The 19,022-nt window shown below is 40.3% G+C and overlaps 2 protein-coding genes across 4 annotated transcripts; both read right to left on the bottom strand.

The window, feature by feature from the left end:
* Positions 1–1,497: 1,497 nt before the first annotated feature.
* zbtb37 (zinc finger and BTB domain containing 37) lies at positions 1,498–11,397 on the bottom strand. 3 transcript variants are annotated; one of them, XM_053238175.1, is made up of 4 exons: positions 10,823–11,397; positions 8,930–9,877; positions 8,449–8,548; positions 1,498–4,913 (listed from the first exon to the last, which is right to left on the bottom strand). In XM_053238175.1, exons 2-4 carry the CDS (start codon positions 9,865–9,867, stop codon positions 4,365–4,367), a joined length of 1,587 nt encoding a protein of 528 aa, XP_053094150.1. In that variant the 5' UTR covers positions 9,868–9,877; positions 10,823–11,397; the 3' UTR covers positions 1,498–4,364. The 3 variants fall into 3 exon arrangements, with proteins under 3 accessions (XP_053094150.1, XP_026786450.1, XP_026786448.1); XM_026930649.3 differs by having other exon boundaries at positions 8,930–9,872; XM_026930647.3 differs by having other exon boundaries at positions 8,930–9,891; positions 10,823–11,394.
* A 3,015-nt stretch (positions 11,398–14,412) lies between these two features.
* On the bottom strand, positions 14,413–18,741 carry s1pr1 (sphingosine-1-phosphate receptor 1). Its single transcript, XM_026930823.3, is given in 5 exon segments — positions 14,413–15,976; positions 15,978–16,357; positions 16,359–16,865; positions 17,545–17,652; positions 18,621–18,741. Coding segments are annotated over 3 exon segments (1,107 nt in total). The 5' UTR covers positions 16,662–16,865; positions 17,545–17,652; positions 18,621–18,741; the 3' UTR covers positions 14,413–15,552.
* Between the last annotated feature and the right edge of the window lie 281 nt (positions 18,742–19,022).

The following is a 19,022-nucleotide window of genomic DNA, read 5'->3' as shown; positions in this document are numbered from 1 at the left end:
CACAAATCAACAGTGTTGTTGTTCCGTTAGAAAAACTTTGCATTCGACTCGTCTAATATGTTCCCTGTACAAAATATTCTGAGGGATGAGACAAGACTGAACAAATCTGTCCGATATGGCTCAGCACTGTCGTTCAGTGTTCCCAGGTTTTTTAATAAAATGAATACGTAGTAGAGACATGCAACTGAAACTTCACAAGCTTGCTGTTAGAAAACTGAGAATCTGAGGTAAGTGGAGTTGTGAATGAGGAGCTGCAAAAAATTTCATCGCATTTTCCAAAAGCAACAGCGTGGAACAATACAACGAACGTATAAGATCACAAATTTCCATACATCACGCTATCATGTTACTAGAAACTACCTGAATTTTACTACTTTACTTTCATTTTGTGGTGTTTTCACCATAATTTGTGCATGGCAGAGCTTCAAAACATCTTTTTTATAACATCAGTCTCGGACTCAATGTACGTCCTTTGTACACTTTTCTAGCCACAAGTTTCAGAATCTTGAATGTTGTAATTTGACTGGCTCTTCACATTTCAGTGTGTTTGCACAAGCTTTCGGTGGAAAAATACATTTTTGAACACTGGCAAATGAGGTTTTCAGAGCAATATAGAATCACAGTCAACAGCGAGTAAATGTGGTTGTCTTTTCTTAAGCAAATAGAGAATTCTTGCTCTCGCTTACTAGCCAGACTCTCTAGTGAAAGCTAGAAGTCTGGCTCACGAGACTAGCATACTGTTAGGGATAAAGCAATTTTAGATTTTCATATAACAGGTCTTGGATGAAGCACATTCTAGCCTAGTCAGTCTGCCTAAAGATGTCTAAAACCTCGCTAGCTAAGTGTGATTACGTCACATTGGCAATGTCACACTTTGAGCAAGTTGCTGGATAACATTGTGCAAATGATGCACAAAGCATATATAATCCTAATCAGTTTGTGATCAGATACTGGGTGTCAAAAAGTCTGTGCTGCTCCTGCGGAATGAAATATTTAAGCGCGATTTTCTCCCTTTTCACTTTCTGAGGATTTAAAAATTCTACCCCATTACTTTTGGTTGACCTACATGCAAAAGCTAAACATTTGATACAAAATTCCACCAACTGAAGGGTTTTCCTAGGTCACCATACAAATGCATGTGGATAAAATCTTATCAGAATACACTCCAAGTGTAAAAGGGGTCTACAGACAGACGCCGTTTGGAAAGTGCACTGAAATTTCTTGCAACAGCTCAATTTTCCTGTAAAATCCGACGTGAAAATGTGTAACACTGTGGAGTGTGCGTTTAATACAGAACACTTGTTCAGTCAATGCCATCTATCTGCAGTAGCTGTGCTGATTATTAGAAATTTTAAATAGCACTAGTATTTACATCGCGATAACGTGTTTCTCCTATGTGATTAAAGCTTTGAAAGCAAACAATAAAAATCAAAACGAGAATGTTGTTGTCGAAGGAGAAAAATACATAACTAAACCAAGAAGAGCCTGGCTTCTCAATAAAAGTAATTAAGAAAAAAAATGTGATGACGGACTGATGTGAGGTTTTTTTTTTTTGACCTGGCAGATATGAAGAGATACTGCACATTAGTATTAGCCCTAATATTTTACACTTCTGATAACATTCTGCAACTTGGAATGATCGATCATACACATGAATCCTTTGCATTGTACTGAACAGAAACAAACATAAGCACACATCTGATACTGAGATATGTCCATCACTGTCACTGAAACCACCACCCTGCCATTATGGGACTGGCTAATATAAAAGATAATCTTAAAATATGAAAAAAACCTCCTTATATCGTGTCACACTAGGTTATGATTATGAGGTTATGAATATATAAAGTTGTAATCTACATTGGCTGTTCTCATGAGGTTGCGCTGGAGTAAAAAGAGACCCGCAACATCGGCGTGTTCTTCGTTAACCTGACTGACGCACACCGACGCCGCATGTACACAGTTTCATAACATTTTCGTGTTGCTACTGCTTCTGAGGCCTTAACTATGGAGATGTTTGTACGTCGTCATCGCCGTTGTCGACGAGTTTTGCTGCTGCACTTGTGAAGTTGAAAGTAACGTGAGGTCCAAGAAGGTCAAAATAAACGGCTTTTAGTGTGGAAAGAAGAGTAAACATCCAAAAAAACTGGACAGAGTTCCTGATATTGTTCTAAAGAGGTGTTGACCTGTATTCACGGAAACGACAGAAAACGGTAGAAAAGTCTTGAGGAGTCCTGAATGGTTTTTAAGAGGATAAAGAGGTGCATTCCATTGAAAATAATCAGTAGCTGTTTCTCTTCTAGGCTCTTCCCAGTCATCAGGGAAGGGAAAAAAGTATGGTCACAACCACGTGTGATTCACAGCCTTAAAGAAAAAAAAAATCCCCACCATCCGTCCATCAAAGAAATGGCCTTTCACTTCACCAAAGCTTTTCTTTCCTTTCTCATTTTTACACATACAAAAAGTTGTCTCTATATGCATAAGTGATATATAATTAGATATTTTAAAAGAAGAAAAAAAATCCCCCATACCCCCCTTAAACAATCCTATCTTTAAGTGCCCGATGTAATCTCTCTCTCTCTCTCTCTCTCTCTCTCTCTTTTAGTTTTAATAATAGATTCCTCGGTCTTTCACCGAGCGTCAGAGGTATAGCATCTATGATACGTTTCTGTTCCTTTGGTTCCCGAGAGCTTCTGTCACTTGAAGTCGAATCATAGCACCAGCTGGCAACATCTGCTCCAAAAAACAACAAAAAAAAAAAAACCAAACCAAAAAAAAAAAAAAAAATTTGACTCCACATTTAAAGTGCTATCCTCTGATAAATCCTAATCTCACAGTCATTCCGTGGCATTTCAAAAAAAATTTCCTTTTAACAGACATACACGTATCCTTGATTTGGTTCCATTCCTGACTCCATTTCTTGGACGTTTGCCATAAAAATGTTCTTTACCTACAAAACAAATTGCTTCCCACCAACTCTAACATGCTCCATCACTGTCAGAGAGATACTGAAGAAATCGACAAATTAGACACCTCTTATTGTTCACTTATCACAACAAGAAAAAAAAAAACAGTAAAATATAGAAACATGGAGAAAGAAACCTTTAAACGTGAAACTGAGTTGAGTGCATCCACCAATCTGTTTGTAACAGATCTGTATTGCGTAGTGATGAGGGAGAGGTAACTGAGTGGTACTGTAGCTTATTTGAGGTTGAACACTTTCCTGTTTTCTATAGTACTGTATTAATTATATTCAGCAGCTGGATTTGGAGTATGGGAATGAAAAAATTGAATCAAATAACATCATTTGCTATTTTTTCCCCCACATTCCAATATCAGTCTTATCACTGTTTTAAGAACATGCTAAATTGCATAATGCAACAACTAATTAAAAGTCCATCAGCTAAGTTTTTTTTTTTCTTTTCCTAGGCCTATTGAGTAATTGCAAACAAGAATTTATGACAAAGCCAGGTTGGCACTTAGAAACAAACTAAACAAATTAGGAATCTGGCATTAGAGCATTAGATCAGACCTGAGGGGCCCTAACGAAGAAAAACAGAACCCGTTTTTCTAGCCTAGCTATAGCTGGGGAGCAGCAGCGTCGAACCCCAGATCAACATGTTAAGATTGTCTCAAGGCAAAAGTAATTGAGGACTGAAACATCCTCTATTTTATAATCACCATCTGGCACAGAGAAGTTTGGCAATTATTTGAACACAATTTGACCAAATCATAACACATCATCTCTTTGTCCTGAATCCTGAAGCTTTTGTTAAAGTTGTACAAAAATACAAAAAAAAAAAAAAAAAACCCACCTGTAACACATATAAAAGACAGGAAAGGCAAATTAAAATAAAACAAAAAAAAGGAAAAAAAAAAAGAAGAAGAAAAAAACCCAACAGAAATAACTGCATCCAGTGGTGTGTGAGGTTGTTGGAGTGTGGCTTGTCTTCATTTGTTGAAGTAACGGTTCAGTTTGTGCAACTGAAGGTAGATGCGGTTTAAAGCGCATATGTTATTTATTTATAAATACCTAATCACTATTACTCTAGTTTAGTTTTATAGCAAACGGTCTTAGCATTTGTTTTGTTGTCTCATGTTTGTTTACTTACGTACAGTTGAAAGAACGTCTAAGAAACGAAGATAAAATACCCACCAACTCATCCTCCTCATATTTTTTTTTAACATCAGACCGACAGCAGCTTTTCAAGCAGCCGGATATACCGTGCTCCATCAGCTCCTGCACATGCCCATTGTTGACTGGCTTCTAGAAAAATTCTTTTTTTTTTGTTTTCTTTTTTTCCTTAAAGCCCCAAACGTTTTTATCTCCTCAACCTCCATGCATTGTATTGAACCCAATCCCTTCAATCAGGCCCAGTGGTGGAGACCGATGGTTGTATCCCCTCCCCAAAAGACGAAGCTCCTCTGGCTCCTGCGCCGTTTCCCTCAGACTCATCGTCATCGTCATGCTGAGTGCGGCGTGGGGTTGCAGCATTGGCGTTTGCGTTGTTGACGTTATTGTTGTTGTTGGTGGTGGTTTCAGGCGAGGCACTATGCGAGCCCTCATGTGGCGTGCAGCCTGGATGGTTCTTGCGGAAATGCTGGTTGAGGATAGCCTGGAAGGGGAAGCTCTTGCCACAGACGTGGCAGTGGAAGGGCTTGTTTCCAGTGTGCTTGCGGATGTGGTACTCCAGCTGGTCCTTGCGCGTGTACTTCTTTCCGCACATGCGGCACACGAATGGCGTGATGCCCATGTGCAGCCGCATATGACGATCAAGGCTGCCCTTCTGGTTAAAGGACTTGCAGCAGTAGATACAGGTGAGGCGTGGGTTGTAGCGGAACCAGCGATCACCCACCTGCTCACGCAGATACTCCTCATACCCTCCCACATCAAACACGGCTGCTTCCTCTCCCTGCAGAACAGAAAACCAAAAATGAGCTCTTTTTTGCACAATGAAAAGCAAATTCTGGTGTCCCATATTTTCTTGGTTCTTGCCCCTTGTCTTTGAATTGCACAGAAACAGGCGCCAAGAATGCACTGAATTCAGTGGAATAGCATTTTAACAATGAAGAGCTGGTTGAGGAGAATAAAGCAAAAAGACTAAAGCAACAGACACCCATAACACAATTACTTGATTAGCAGCAGACCACCAGGGGGAACTTTACTGGCCAGGAAAAAAACATATACTGAAGACCTGGGATTATTAAAAACGGTCCAGGATTTCTGAAGGGGGCAGAGACAAAACTGTTCGGCCAATGCCTAGAATAAAGGCAGTGAAAGCAAGAATATCTGCTAATGAAATAAATGAATTAGGGGGCTATAGAACTAGCAGAGGCTAATACTCAGAGCTCCGAGTGTGGTATTGTATCAAAAATGGAAAAAATGGAATCCCTATGGGAATCTGAACCTTATCCCATCGGATACAAAAGACTAACACTAGCACTGGTTGTACAGCGTAGTAGTGGGATGAAACCAAAAACTCCTACACAACATCTACACAACTCCTGGTTCACATCATCAGTGTAAGTAGGAGACACGTCAGATTCATATGAACTCCGAACAGTCACCAGTATATACCAAAACATGATAACATGACTGTCTGAATGCCAAACAGCAAGATCATAATCTGGGAAAGAGCCTCCTTAGCCAGGTAATAGGGTGAGGGTTGGACCAAATCCATATACACAACTTCTGACAATGGGACATGGCTGAAAAAGCTTATCTCTGCTTTATCAGCCTCCCTCATTATTGTTGCTCAGCCTAGCCTCAAGCTGGGAATACATAAATGCTGCCAATACCAGACAGCTGAGACACATGTCATGGCAACTTGATTCAGACCAGAATGCATGTGCATGGTTTTCAAACAGTGATACAGAATGGATAAAACCTTACCCCTTACTGAATGAACTCAGCATGTATTGTTGTTATATAGGTGAGGAAGTAGAAAGAAGATCTCTTCCAAAGAAGGAACTCCATTGCTGGTGGCTGGAGTGATTCCATGGCAATGATGGTTGAATTTAGTTATCCTAACGGCCAGTTATGGGGTAAATGTAGCTTAATAATTAGCAAGCATTTGGTATCTGAGCCCAAAATGGCCCAAATGCAATCCTTGGTGTGCAACATTTCATCACTGATGAAATACGCTGTCATCAACAATGAGTTGCAACAGTTTTCTGGCAGCCTGATCCTGATGAGTTCATTGCAGTCATTCCATGTTGGTATGGGGCCAGATTGAAGTGAAGTTGAGCCAACATTGGGCCATTATTCATTTGCTATCCAGGGAAAGATGTCATATAGCCTGCATACAAGCAAAAGAGGGTGGGGGTGGTGGTGGTTGTGGTATCACTCATCTTACTGGGGGACCTCAAAGAGGCCAGCATAAAATTAGACATTAATTAAATATTCCCAAAGCACCTATGTGCCTGATAAACAAACATGAGGCAGTCCTGGCCAAGCAGAGGGAGAAACCATATGGGACACCCCATTGTCTGGTGAATGCGACCCCACTGTATTGCACAACCACCATTCAGGGACTTTCATATGAGTATGGACAAGATCAGGAGCAATATCATGCATTCCTTAGACATTCTGCAGACTTAGAGAATATGAGAAACAGCACAGTGAATATCAGGGCTACAATAGCCCACAGCTGTGAAACTGACCACACCACAAGACTGCTTGAACCAGCGATGGAGATGCAGATTTCTGGTACCAGCAGTGGTCCTCTGAGACAACCAGTCAACATATGGGAACAATGGGACCACCAGCGAATGGCTGAGACTACCAGTGGACCTCTGTGGGACTATTTGAATAGTGAAAGAGAATTTGGGAAATGCCTAATAAAATCTAGAAATTTTAGCCAGACTGGAAACTCTCCAACCCAAACATACCAAAGACAAGGACGCCTAATGAGGTCTGCAGTGAACTCCTGATGACCAAATGTATTTGCCCAAGCTATGCGTGTGGGAAGGAGCAAGGATGCTCCTGGAGAGCCAAAGATCCAGAAGTCCTGGAATTCGAACCCAAAGACCCTTTACCTATTACTTGCCAAGGACCAACAGAACTCCCTCCTGCCAGAAGCTATTGAATACACATGAAATCTGAAATGCCTCTAACCCCTCTAGTACAGTATAAAAGATGTTTTTCATCTGACAAAGCTTCTTCTGTCTGAGTCATTGCACAGGAACTTGCCAAACTGCAAACTCTTGTTTCTTCAGACTATGCCTTTGCCTATGATTATGTCTGCACGTATTCTGACCCTGCCTTGGACTCCAACCATGAAATTTAGAAAAAGCATACAGAAAACGATTCAGAGATTCCATCCAACCACTTTTGGTTCTCGGCATTATAATGCCACTTTGCTGGCCACTCAGCAAGCAGATTTCAGCTTTCCCCGTGTTATTAAAAGGAGCCTCAGAGCCTATAGACATTACCAGGCTTGCGAAAGAAATACTTTTGCCTGGTTTTTAGGTGTTTTTAACTGAATGTCTTTAGGACAACTTGACCACACAAAGCCAGAGGTCTTCGCCACAAAGGGATGCTTTCACTGCAGGTATTCATTCCAGGCAAATAGGAGCTAACAGTCATTTAACAACAAAGATCAACTGATTACAGAAGTAGAATCAGATGTGTTCCTGGTTGGTTGGAATGAAAACCTGAGAAACTCTGACGTCTAAGCACAAATTGTTCCTGCACGCTCCATGAGGTAGCCAGCAAAATTAGAGACACCATGATTTCTTTTTTGATACAAAAATGATACAAAAACCTTGAGTTCAATATTTTTAAAGCCACTAGCTATCAGCATGATTCACACAAAACCACAGCTTTCTTTATACAGCTAGAGTTAAACAAACAAGCAAAAAGACATTACAGTGTAGATGTGTGCAAAATTAGACAACTTGGTGAAAGAACTGTAATTCCAGTATAATAGCTAGCTACTCACTGCCGTTATGGTAACCTTGTTGACTTCTGTTATTATTATCATCATTATGACCTACTCATGTTGCTTTGCATTACGTTACATCATGCTACAAGCAATTCTCAGATTTTTCAGGCTAGATTCTGTTACAGAATCGGATCGGCTCTATTCTTTCTTTTCCCTCCAATAACCAATCCAGCATTTGCTGCTTATATTCCCCTGATATTGATACTGGATATCAGATTGGTGACATCTCCAACCAAAATCCATTCATGCACAGATGTACATTAAAATTCAAATAGTTAGCAGGATATTTTTTGCATAAATTAACCTAATTTACATCTCCACTGTCCTTGCTTTAATACACCATTCAAATTTCGCTCTTTCTAATTATTTATTTTTTATATGCAAGTGTTTCGTGTTAATTGTCTATATATTTCCTGTAATACAGTTATCTAAATAATATAACATGCTTTTTAAGCCATATGATATAAACCCTAACCCAGTCTCCTTTTTTTTTTTAGTGTACCTGAGAGCTAGGATGCCTCTGATCGTCCACTCTTCCTGGAGACTCGCTTTTGGCCCTTGGTCTTTCAGCCATTACCACCACGCTGCCTGTTGGGCTAAACCTGATACACAGAGTACAGCTGCAATGAGCATTTTTAGAAAGAGAGTGAATTGGCAAAAGAGAAGGCTTTCAAATCCACAAAATAGTGCTAGTAAATCATGTGATAAACCTGACTCATCACCCCATTACAAGACTTAATGGTTTAAATGAGGACCAAGATCTAAACACCAACACAACCAAAATATCTATTAGCAGTTAAAGGAGCATTACTCATTCCCCAGGCGCTCTACACATTTAATAGCTGTCATTTGATTTTTCCCTTTCTTAATATGTATCCATACTCAAGAATTACCAAGTCACATGCCTGTTTAGGGAGTTCTTTTTTTCCGCCTAGATATTGAATTAATGTCGTTGAGCCTTTAAAATGTTCATTTACACACACCTCTCAGACTCGCTGAAGCTGCTGGACGGCTGAGAGCTTTTGGCTCTGGATGCGCCAGTAATGAAGCCCTCCTGCACCAGCGTGCTGCGTCCCGAGGTGTCAATCATCACAGTAGGCCCCTCCTCTGTCCCGCTCCCTTCCTCGGCTGAGGCTTGAGTCTCTGCCCCCATCCACTCCTCCATGCGTTCGGTCTTGATGCGCAGGCCTTCCACAACATGCATGGTCTCATCCCTGCTCCTCTCCATGTCAGGTCCTGCCTCAACGTACCACTGCCCCGCTCGGTTAATGCGCAGTATGGGCTCGTTCACAGCACCCACAGCTTCAGGCCCGAGCCCACTGTGCTCGACGATCTGCGGGCTCATGGATTCCCCGGGTGGACTGACCTCCCTGATCTCGCTCACTTCCATGACCCCGGTAGCAACTCCATGTGTAGCCAGAACTCTTGAACCACCATGCCTGGGGCTAAGCGAGCACGAGCCACCCCTCTCAGCCTCAATGGTTCGTCCCGTGCTCCGGCGGCTACGCAGCTCCTCCTCCACGTCAGCCAGACTGATCTTGAAGTGGATGCCCTCCAAAATCTGTGTGCAGCGGTCAATGATGTGTTGCATCTGCAGGAAGCTGGCGGCGGTCAGGTAGCTGATGATGTCAGCCAGCTGCAAGCACAGGCGGCCCGTGTAGCAGAAGGAGAGGAGCTGCTCAAACACCGACGGGTTGCGGATAACTGACAGGGACACGGTGCTCATCTCACTCAGTGCCATGTGGTCCCGGAAATAGGGTGAACTGGCAGCCAGGACCACCTTGTGGGCACGGAAGCTCTGGCCCTGCACGTTCACGACGATGTCGCACAGACGGCCCTGCATGCGCAACTGGTTCAGGTGAGACAGGACAGAGTTGCTGAAGTCAGGGATGTCCAGCTGAATGCTTCCTGCTCGCTCCATGTGACCTGCACTTTTTAAAAAAAACTGAAGTGAGATGGAAAATGATTAGCAGACGTGTTTCATGCTGGACTGGAATCAGACTTGACATACTTTCTTATCCAAACACCTCTAATATTGACTGACATGACTCAGATCATGAGTATGACAAGGGTTGCATCAATACCGTTTTTTCAGACCGAGCACAAGTACATTTTAGATACTGCCATGTGCCTGTTCATGCACTTAGGCTACTGCACTTGTTCTGTATAACATTAGCGTGCTGATTTTAAATGCAGCGCATTAGCTAGCCACATTAGTTTTGTTTCACTTCAGGAAAGTGCTTCCGTACAGCTGCAAGTAAAGTATATTTGGTTGTTTTTGTAGTTTCAGAACCCCTCGCTGTCAATAACCGATAGTGGCTGATCTTTGAGAACAACATTCTGAGCTGTCAGAGCTGTTCTTTACACTCACCTAGCACTGTCTGTAGATATGTTTCTCACCTAGCTAGTGTTTGCTAATAGTAATGGACCGCTTGTGCTGAGTTTTGTGCTTAAGATGTTTTATCAGGTTACTTGTATTGCAGTCAGATGCTGAAGTTCCTTCTCTTGATATCTGATATTCTTACAGAGCACTTTTTGCAGTATGTTTTGCTTTGATCATCTTCATTAATTTACTAAATATGTGCAGATTGCGGTCATTTCATGTCAAAGACAACATACACTGGGCTTACACTGCCATCAAACGTCTGATGTTTCAGCAACAAAATCTTGCAGATTTGTATTAGTTATCGTCCGGTACTCAAAGCTCTGGTATCATTACCGGTATGAAAATGGGGAAGTCGTATCGGTGCACCCCTAATTATGAAGGCTAGTCAAATCCATGCCTTCTACAGCAGCGTTCAAGACATTACTGACACAAACTATGAAAACTATAACGCAAATAATGATACAACACATACGACAGAATAACTACTTACCCTTTTCCTAATATCAAGCACAAACTCGCACTCTAGTTTTTCGGCACTTGGACGTTTTATGGCTACAGTCGGCGGTCCGTCAGAGAAACGGCTCCGAGATTATTTGTTATTAGTGAACGGAACATTTTCGCTTGCATAGATGAGTGTGAGTAATGAGCGGTGTGTGGCTACTGCTGTGCTTTGGGCCATTTCGGTGCAGCTCGGTCACTGCAGCTGAAGCCAAACCGAAAAAAAACAGCTACAGGGAGGCGCCTTGCCTCTCTCAACGCCAAACAACACCAAAAAACCGCCACGACTAAACAGGTTTTCTGCTCCCTCACACGGAAAGCTCTTCCAGGATTACATTAGCGTCCTCCTCCCGCTTCCTAACCGCGTAACATTTTATTTAATGCCCCCCACGCTGCTGGTCTTTCCCATTTCTTCACCGCTCTCATATTCCCCATGTATGAAAATGAGTCGATGTGCAGAAACTGCGCGGAATTCTGGGAAATGGTGTTCTATACCCAGTTTCAGTACACCGCCGAAAAGTAACGGAAGGACTAACTAGGACTTGGTTTCCCATGACGCTTTGCGGTTATGGCATAGTTAAAGGAAGGGAGGTGTAGTTTGGTTGCGTTTCTGGGACTTGCCCATTTTTTACCCGTGACTAAGGAAATGGACAAAATGACTGCATTATATTAAAAATTTCCGAATATTTGGACAGTTTAGTGCGAATAATTTAAACAAAATACAAAAATACTGACTATCGAGAGAGTTCACAGACGGTTTCTCTTTGAAAACATGATAAATCTCTAACAATGTAGTGAGCAAAATAGTGAAATATGGCTTTGGACATTTAACTCCCTCTGAGAGAGCTGGGCTGATTAAACTCACATGAATTTACTATAACTTTTACATGATTATTATTATTATTATTATTATTAGTAGTAGTAGTAGTAGTAGTAGTATTGTCGTTGTTGTTAGTAATATTATTGTTATTATATATTGTTAATATATGTAAAATTATTATATTAATAATAATAAATATTTTTATATTAAATAATAATAAAAGTTCTAAGGACTATGATAAAGGTATATTATATTATTTTATCTTCCAAGCTATCTTTAAAAATTTAGTCTAGCTTTTTTGTAATTATTAAAATCGATGCATGTGATTACAGGTAAAGCCTGACATGATGTTTATTTAAGGTTTATTTCAAATTTCATTACAAAATGCAGATTTAAAATTTTTTTTAACAGCAAACTAAGAATCCCAGAATCATACACTTAGAACTAAATACAATTAAAACTTGTGCAGAAAAATATCAGTTGTATTTTAAAACAAAAATATTTTGACATATCATGTGCATCATGCTCAATGTGCAAAATTCAAAACAAAAGTAAATACTCAGTTAAAAGCCATCATATAGCAAAATCAGTGCTGAATACATAAAACAATTAAACAAAATAAAAAATGTAAATAATTTAAAAATAAAACAAAATAAAAAAATACAATCGGTTAAAAGCCATCACAGCAAAATCAGTGCTGATAACATCACGTAATAATATTAATCTGTATCACAATGCGTTAGTTTCCTAGTTCTCTGTTTACTCAAACCCATAGAAATGTAAATGTGAAATAATAAATGTAATTTATTGGTACAGCAATTATATGGTAGATCTGAAAATATCCATGTTTAGATGTATAAATTAGTTAATCAATATCTGTGTGAAAATGAAGTCAAATCGATATATCAATATAATGTGCAGAGTATTTGTAAAATTAGTATTAAAGTATTAATGTTAGTATTAACAACAATAAAAACAAACAACTATATATTATATACAGTATTGCATTGCACATAGTGTGACACATACACACACCTTATGTGTGTGTGTTTGAACACTTTAAATGAGAACAAATGTTCCACTGAGTGAGATTGTGTGTGTTTTCAGGTTTCATCCTCCAGATGGCTCTCTCTGAGCAGAAATGTGATCACGCATGTAAATGTTAAACTCTTCTGTGGCCTAATAGGACATATTTCAAGTGAAGTTCTCATTTGTATGTGTGTGTGTGTGTGTGTGTGTATGATCTGCAGTTTCCTCCACTTTTTAATACATAGGGGAGAGTGGGGTCAGTTGTAACACTATCCCTGGGGCGTAGCTGGACATTTTACAGCAAGGTGGCAAGGATATATCCAATGGCAAACTAGGGAGGAGCAAGACACTAATCCTCATCCGGAGTAAATGACATAATGTGGCTAACTCTATCTGAGTACAGCCTCAATAGGATCCACATCGGACTTAGAAGGCACAAGGCTTAGCTGGTTTGCCATTTAGTGAGCTACAAACAAGTCATAGCTACCATAATATTAGGCTACATCTTATGAAGTACACTAACGTTATGAATTCAATATCGTTAGCTAGTAGTAGCTAATAACCTATTTAAAAAATCATGAATATTGTTAATGTAAACGATGTGTGGTCAGTGGTGTGAGGAAATAGTTTTCTGCTGTGTTAGCTAGCTAAACTTGTTTGCTCCTGCAAAAAATTACTGTTTTGACAATCCTCACTGTTAGACAATGTTGATTTTCCTCATTATTAAATAAAGATTATATCTTTATTTTGGAAGCAAAACAGATGAGCTATCATATAGCATGATTGATTGTTGACAGTGCTAAGCTGGTTAACTAACATATCAGATTTCAACATGGCTGACAGTGTTGGGGTCACTGTTTATTTAACAGTCTATTTAACAAAACACAAAAGAACTTCAGTTACTTGAAAAATGGTTTCCTTTCTGGAAAACATCTTGGCATAAGGATGAAGCTCAATCCTGAGCTCAGTAGTCATTACTTGCATGCAATCTTTTAATCCAGGAAATATGACATAAACTGACATTTTCAAATGAAAAACTCCCAAAGCCTTTTTTTTTTTTTTTTTTTACAGCAAATATTTATTGACAAGCTAAGAAAACACAGACACAGGTGTTACAATGTGCAAAAAAAACCCCAAAAAACAAACAAACAAACAAACAAAAAACCCAAAAAAAAAACCCCACAGGAACAAAACAGGCTTGTGACTATCCTTTTTCTCTGAATCCTTATTGCTAATGATGCAACCATACCTATATTCTGCGGTATTTCAGTACAGATGTCTCTAACAAGTAGGAAGATGATTAAGATGATGATGATTATGGATCTTATCAGATTCACATTCCCAGCATCCGTCTGTAATGCACGACTCATTTGTAATGCTAGACCCTCATTTCTGATTTCTACACACTGAATGACGCTAGACTGCAAATGCAAAGCAGTTTGTGCACATGCATTAACTAGCAACAACACAATAAACCCTAAAAACTATGAGTGGTATAAAAAAATACCTTAAATTCATGATGCATTAATACCACATTGTAATTCAACTCTCATCCAGGTTACGAGTTTATTCAAGATAAATTAATACTGGTGAACTACTGTACATGCTAACTGAATTTCTACAGCTGTTGGATGAAAGGTGAGATCATATTTATGAAAATAAAATACATTCTAAATCAGGGTAGTAGAAATCTCTCTACTCGCATGGCGTTAAGTCAAAGAAACACAAGTACCTTTTTTTTTTACTGCATTTCTTTAATTTGATTTTTGCCCTTACAGGAAAAAAAATACTGTTTTTCAGAACTTTAACACGAGATATGATGCGTGAATTTTTCCACTGCATGTTATTTTTCTTTACATGTTTATATAAGTTCATATGAATATGTGACGTGCAAAAATTATGTGTAAAAATCACACTTTTTTCCTGTAAGGGCATGAAATGGTACAAAACAAGGCCAATATGCTAATACATTATAACAAGTCAGTTAAAGGCCTAAGATGGCTCTCAAAGAGCACTTTTACAAGAAGTGCTATCCTAAACGTTCCTCAAATTAGAACGTTTCCATGTGATAAAGAAAAAAAACAATGGGTAATACTGATTAATCAGGTTTACAGAGCTCAGGTTGTTAAGTGCATTTTGTAATCGGAGGAAGACATTTCAGTGCTGCCGTGACCTTCAAGAGTCTTGCACTTATTTAATATTTTTGCAGTTCAGGGTAAAAAAGTGTTTTTCTTGTTTCAGTCTATTTCTCCCAGTCAAGCCCTTCATACCAGGTAAGAAATATTGGCTTAGAAACTGTTGTAATGTTGTAATGTTAATACAACCATCCAAACACACTGTACACTATAAACCATTCCAATTTACACATAAAAGCTTTTCTAGAGTTTTTTTTTAGTAACTCGACTCGTTTGATTCCATTTTTTCCCCCCATTTCAATCCACACAGCTCCAGGAGACCTGTGAATCAGACACGTGCATAAAGACTCGGTCCACTCAGATCCACTCATGGACGCTCAAACTTTGTCCATGTTGTGAACCATAATTAAATTGAAAATCTACAGCACAATCTTATGATTGTGCAGCATGTGGATGAGGAACCAGCTGAGGAACAAAAATGACCCCAAACATGTTGTTTGTTCACTGTCCCACTGTGTCCTGGCCCGACATTAGATCTTTGACTGTCTGTCTCCATGATCCGTTAACACTGTTGTACACGTGGGTGTTAGTTAGATAAAAATGAAGCTCTATTCTCACTTACGAAACAAAAGCGGTGTGGATTGGACAAACTTTCTTGTTTACATGTCCAGTGGGATCTCCACACATACGCATACATTCACTAAATAAGAAAAGGCAGGAAAATGTCCACAGTCCCTTTTATGATGAGGATGCAACGTTTCCTGAGGACACGACCGTTTCCCGGGGTGAGTACTCAGGCTCTTCCTTGTTGGGATGCGATGAATTGTCTGATTTGCTCCGGCTGAACTCTGCCCCAATGATGGGTCTGGAGAACTTGCCAGTGGGCTGAGTGCACACGCTGCACAGCAGCATCTTGAGGAAGGCCCTGCGCATCTCGTTGCTGGTGAGTGTGTAGATGAGAGGGTTCATTGCTGAGTTCATCACAGCCAAAGCGAGGAACCACTCAGCTTTGTAGAGGATGGGACAGGTACGGATCTCGCAGGCTACATCCAGCAGGAGCAGGATGAAGAGCGGCGCCCAGCAGGCGATGAAGCAGCTCAGGACAATGATGACCGTCTTCAGCAGGGCCATGGACTTTTCCGAGCTCTTGTTCCCGCTCCCCGCGGCCGTTTGAGACCTTTCGGAAGACGAGTTTGCGGCTACGTGTGCGAACCAGTGTGTAGATCCGGGCGTACAGCACCACAATGGCCATGAGGATCACGCTGAACACGGTGGTGCAGAAGAGGATGTAGGTCTTGTGGTAGAGTGGCAGCACTGTCGAGCAATTCTTCATGCTGTGGATGCAGTTCCAGCCCATGACGGGCAAGCCACCCAGGATGGCAGCAATGAACCACACTGTGCTGATCAGCATGAAGACACGGCACGTGTTTCCACTGTTGTGGAGCTTCATTTTGAGCATAGTAAGGTGGCGCTCGATTGCAATGGCCAAGAGGCTGAAGACAGAGGCAGCCAGCGCTACAAACATGCTGCCCTCCCGGAAGAACCCACTGCGTGGGACTCAGTTTATACGTATTAGCTCCTGAGAGTAGGATGTTGGCCGTATATGCCACTCCAGCCAGCAAGTCCGATAGAGCCAAGTTCCCAATAAAATAGTACATGGGCTTGTGGAACTTTTTGGTCCGCCAAATGGTGAGAAGAACCAGCACGTTCTCTAGAATGATGAAGCAGCACACAATGATAAACACGACAGAATCGGCCTTGAGTCCAGGATCCTTTTCTACTTTACGGAATTTCCCAGTGAAGTTGTAGTGCATTGCTATGAGGTGCGAGTACACCGAGTCAGCCATGGTCCTGGTCTCTGGCTGGACTGTCTACCACCCGTGCAATCCACCCCTTTAGTCCACTAAGGGGCTCTGGAGTACCAGTGTACGTCAGTATCCAAATTTCTTATGATGTAATGTCATGAAGTGTCCCTTAAGTCAGGTAAAAATCCTTAGCATGGATTACTGGGAATGGAGTATGCAAATCCAAGAAAGGCATCGTGGAAAAGGCTGAAAGGAGTAAACAAATAAATGAATACATTGAATGACACCTGAATAGAGCTACAGTACATTAAAAACTGCAGATCAGAGATAATGTGTGATTACTGTGATAACAGATTTTTCTTTGGGATTCATTTGGATTTTGGGGGAAAAAACCCAACCAAAAAATAAGAAAAAACCCACTACAAATAAAAACTTCAAGCTCCAAACAGCCATTTGATTCCTGGGAAAAAAGAGCAATAACAAGGCAGATATGGGGAAAGTGCAGTTAATCCAACAAATAAGCCCTGATTAAAGAAATAAAATATCTGCTAGATGTTTCTGTCAAGCTGTTAGACTATTTGCTCGTTATTTGTACTTCTCTTTAGTTACATTCATTAGTTTTTTGTGAGGAAACTTCAGCCTGTCTAAGAATTCCTATAGACTGCATCTGTATTGCAAACTGATGAGCAGTTAATGAACTGCTCCAGTAAGATTTTAATTCCAAGTGAAAATCCTAAACACCAACTCATCCTGTGCAGGTGAATTTAAGCTACACTGACAGCTGGAGGGAGAATTTTTCTCTTTAAATGAAAAGGTAGAAGGTTAAGGTTATATTAAATACAGCAGTTTTGTTAAAATTCAGAGTGTAATATTGTATCTTTGAAACTTTTGGTTTGGTGTTAAAGCAGAAGAAATGAACTCTTACCTGCACTGCGAGTGAAACCCAGTCTCCGTCTCTCGCGCTGTATGAATGCTGCTCTGCTGAGCGCGAGCTTGTCGTGGAGCTCGGCCCACCCAGCTCAGGCTCCTCCCCCTGTCAGCACCCCCCACCCCCCACCCCCCCAAACACACACACACACACACACACACACACACACACACACACACACACACACGCACAATAATGACCAGCTGGGAAACAGGATTGAAAAATAGCCTTGTATTTCTCTTAGGAATAAATAAATAACATCCATTAATTAGCAGTAACAGGAAATTAAACAAGATGGTATATGATTATCAACAACAGCACCACCACAGAAACAACAACAACAAAAAACTCCTCTTCCTTATTATCATTGCTGTTGTTGATGATCAGATGATTATCTGCGCCATTTTTATGACATTTTCTAAGAACAAAATTTGTATCGCTCCCAAGTGGCACAACACAATAGCGTTCGCCTTATCATCAGGAAATCACTAGTTCGAATGCTGATGATGCCACAGCCATCCATGGCCAGGAGTTCTAGGGAGCAAACTTGGCCATGCTGGCTGGGTGGACAGGGAATACATTCTCTCCCCTGTCAATCACAACAACACTAGCCAATCTTGGACATCTGTAAGGTAATGTGTGCGTAAGAGGGCGCGTAGTGCTTTCCTATGAGTGTGTTACACTGCCCTGTGATGCAGCATGAGCAACAGTTTGAAAAGATGTCGTTAGCTGGCTTCCCATGCCTCCGAGGAAACATGTGTTAGCCTTCACCCAGCCCTCGGTGGATAGCTGTCGTATGATAGGGGAGATGGGTGGGATTTTGGAAATGACCAATTTGGCAAAAAATATGCTAAAAGACCAGCGCATTCCTATTAGAAACTCAAATACACTGCTCATTCAGCTGTGTAATGTTATTCACAAATTATCATCTTATTTCAGTTTAATAATAATAATAATAATAATAATAATAATAATAATAATAATAATAATAATCTGTAATAACATGTAACAGATGACTTAGCACTTGACTCAGTAGTATGCAGTTGGGGAAGAGTAATGATTTATAACCGCACTATCAGCTGTTATCCAGATGAGGATGGGTTCCCTTTTGAGTCTGGTTCCTCTCAAGGTTTCTTCCTCATGTCATCTCGGGGAGTGTTTCCTTCTTTCCTTCTGTCACCTCTGGCTTGGGATCTAAATAAAAAATTAATTTATTTAATTGCTTAATTTTTTAAAAATATTCTATTCAGATATGGTGATTTTCAAAATCATAATTGATAATATGTCGAATAATTTGATGATATGATTAGCAAGTTCATATTGTATAGAATTATATAATCGACAAGACAATTTTTCAAACTACACTGTAAAACATTTATTGTATAATTTACATTATAATTGTCCATACAACCTTATAATCTGTAACTCAAAGTCTTAACCACTGAGCCACTACAACTAACACAGCTAGCTTGGAT

The sequence above is a fragment of the Pangasianodon hypophthalmus genome, chromosome 11 (genome assembly GCF_027358585.1).
Source record: "Pangasianodon hypophthalmus isolate fPanHyp1 chromosome 11, fPanHyp1.pri, whole genome shotgun sequence".
Classification (NCBI taxonomy): domain Eukaryota; kingdom Metazoa; phylum Chordata; class Actinopteri; order Siluriformes; family Pangasiidae; genus Pangasianodon; species Pangasianodon hypophthalmus.
This window is presented reverse-complemented; position numbering and strand designations above follow the sequence as displayed.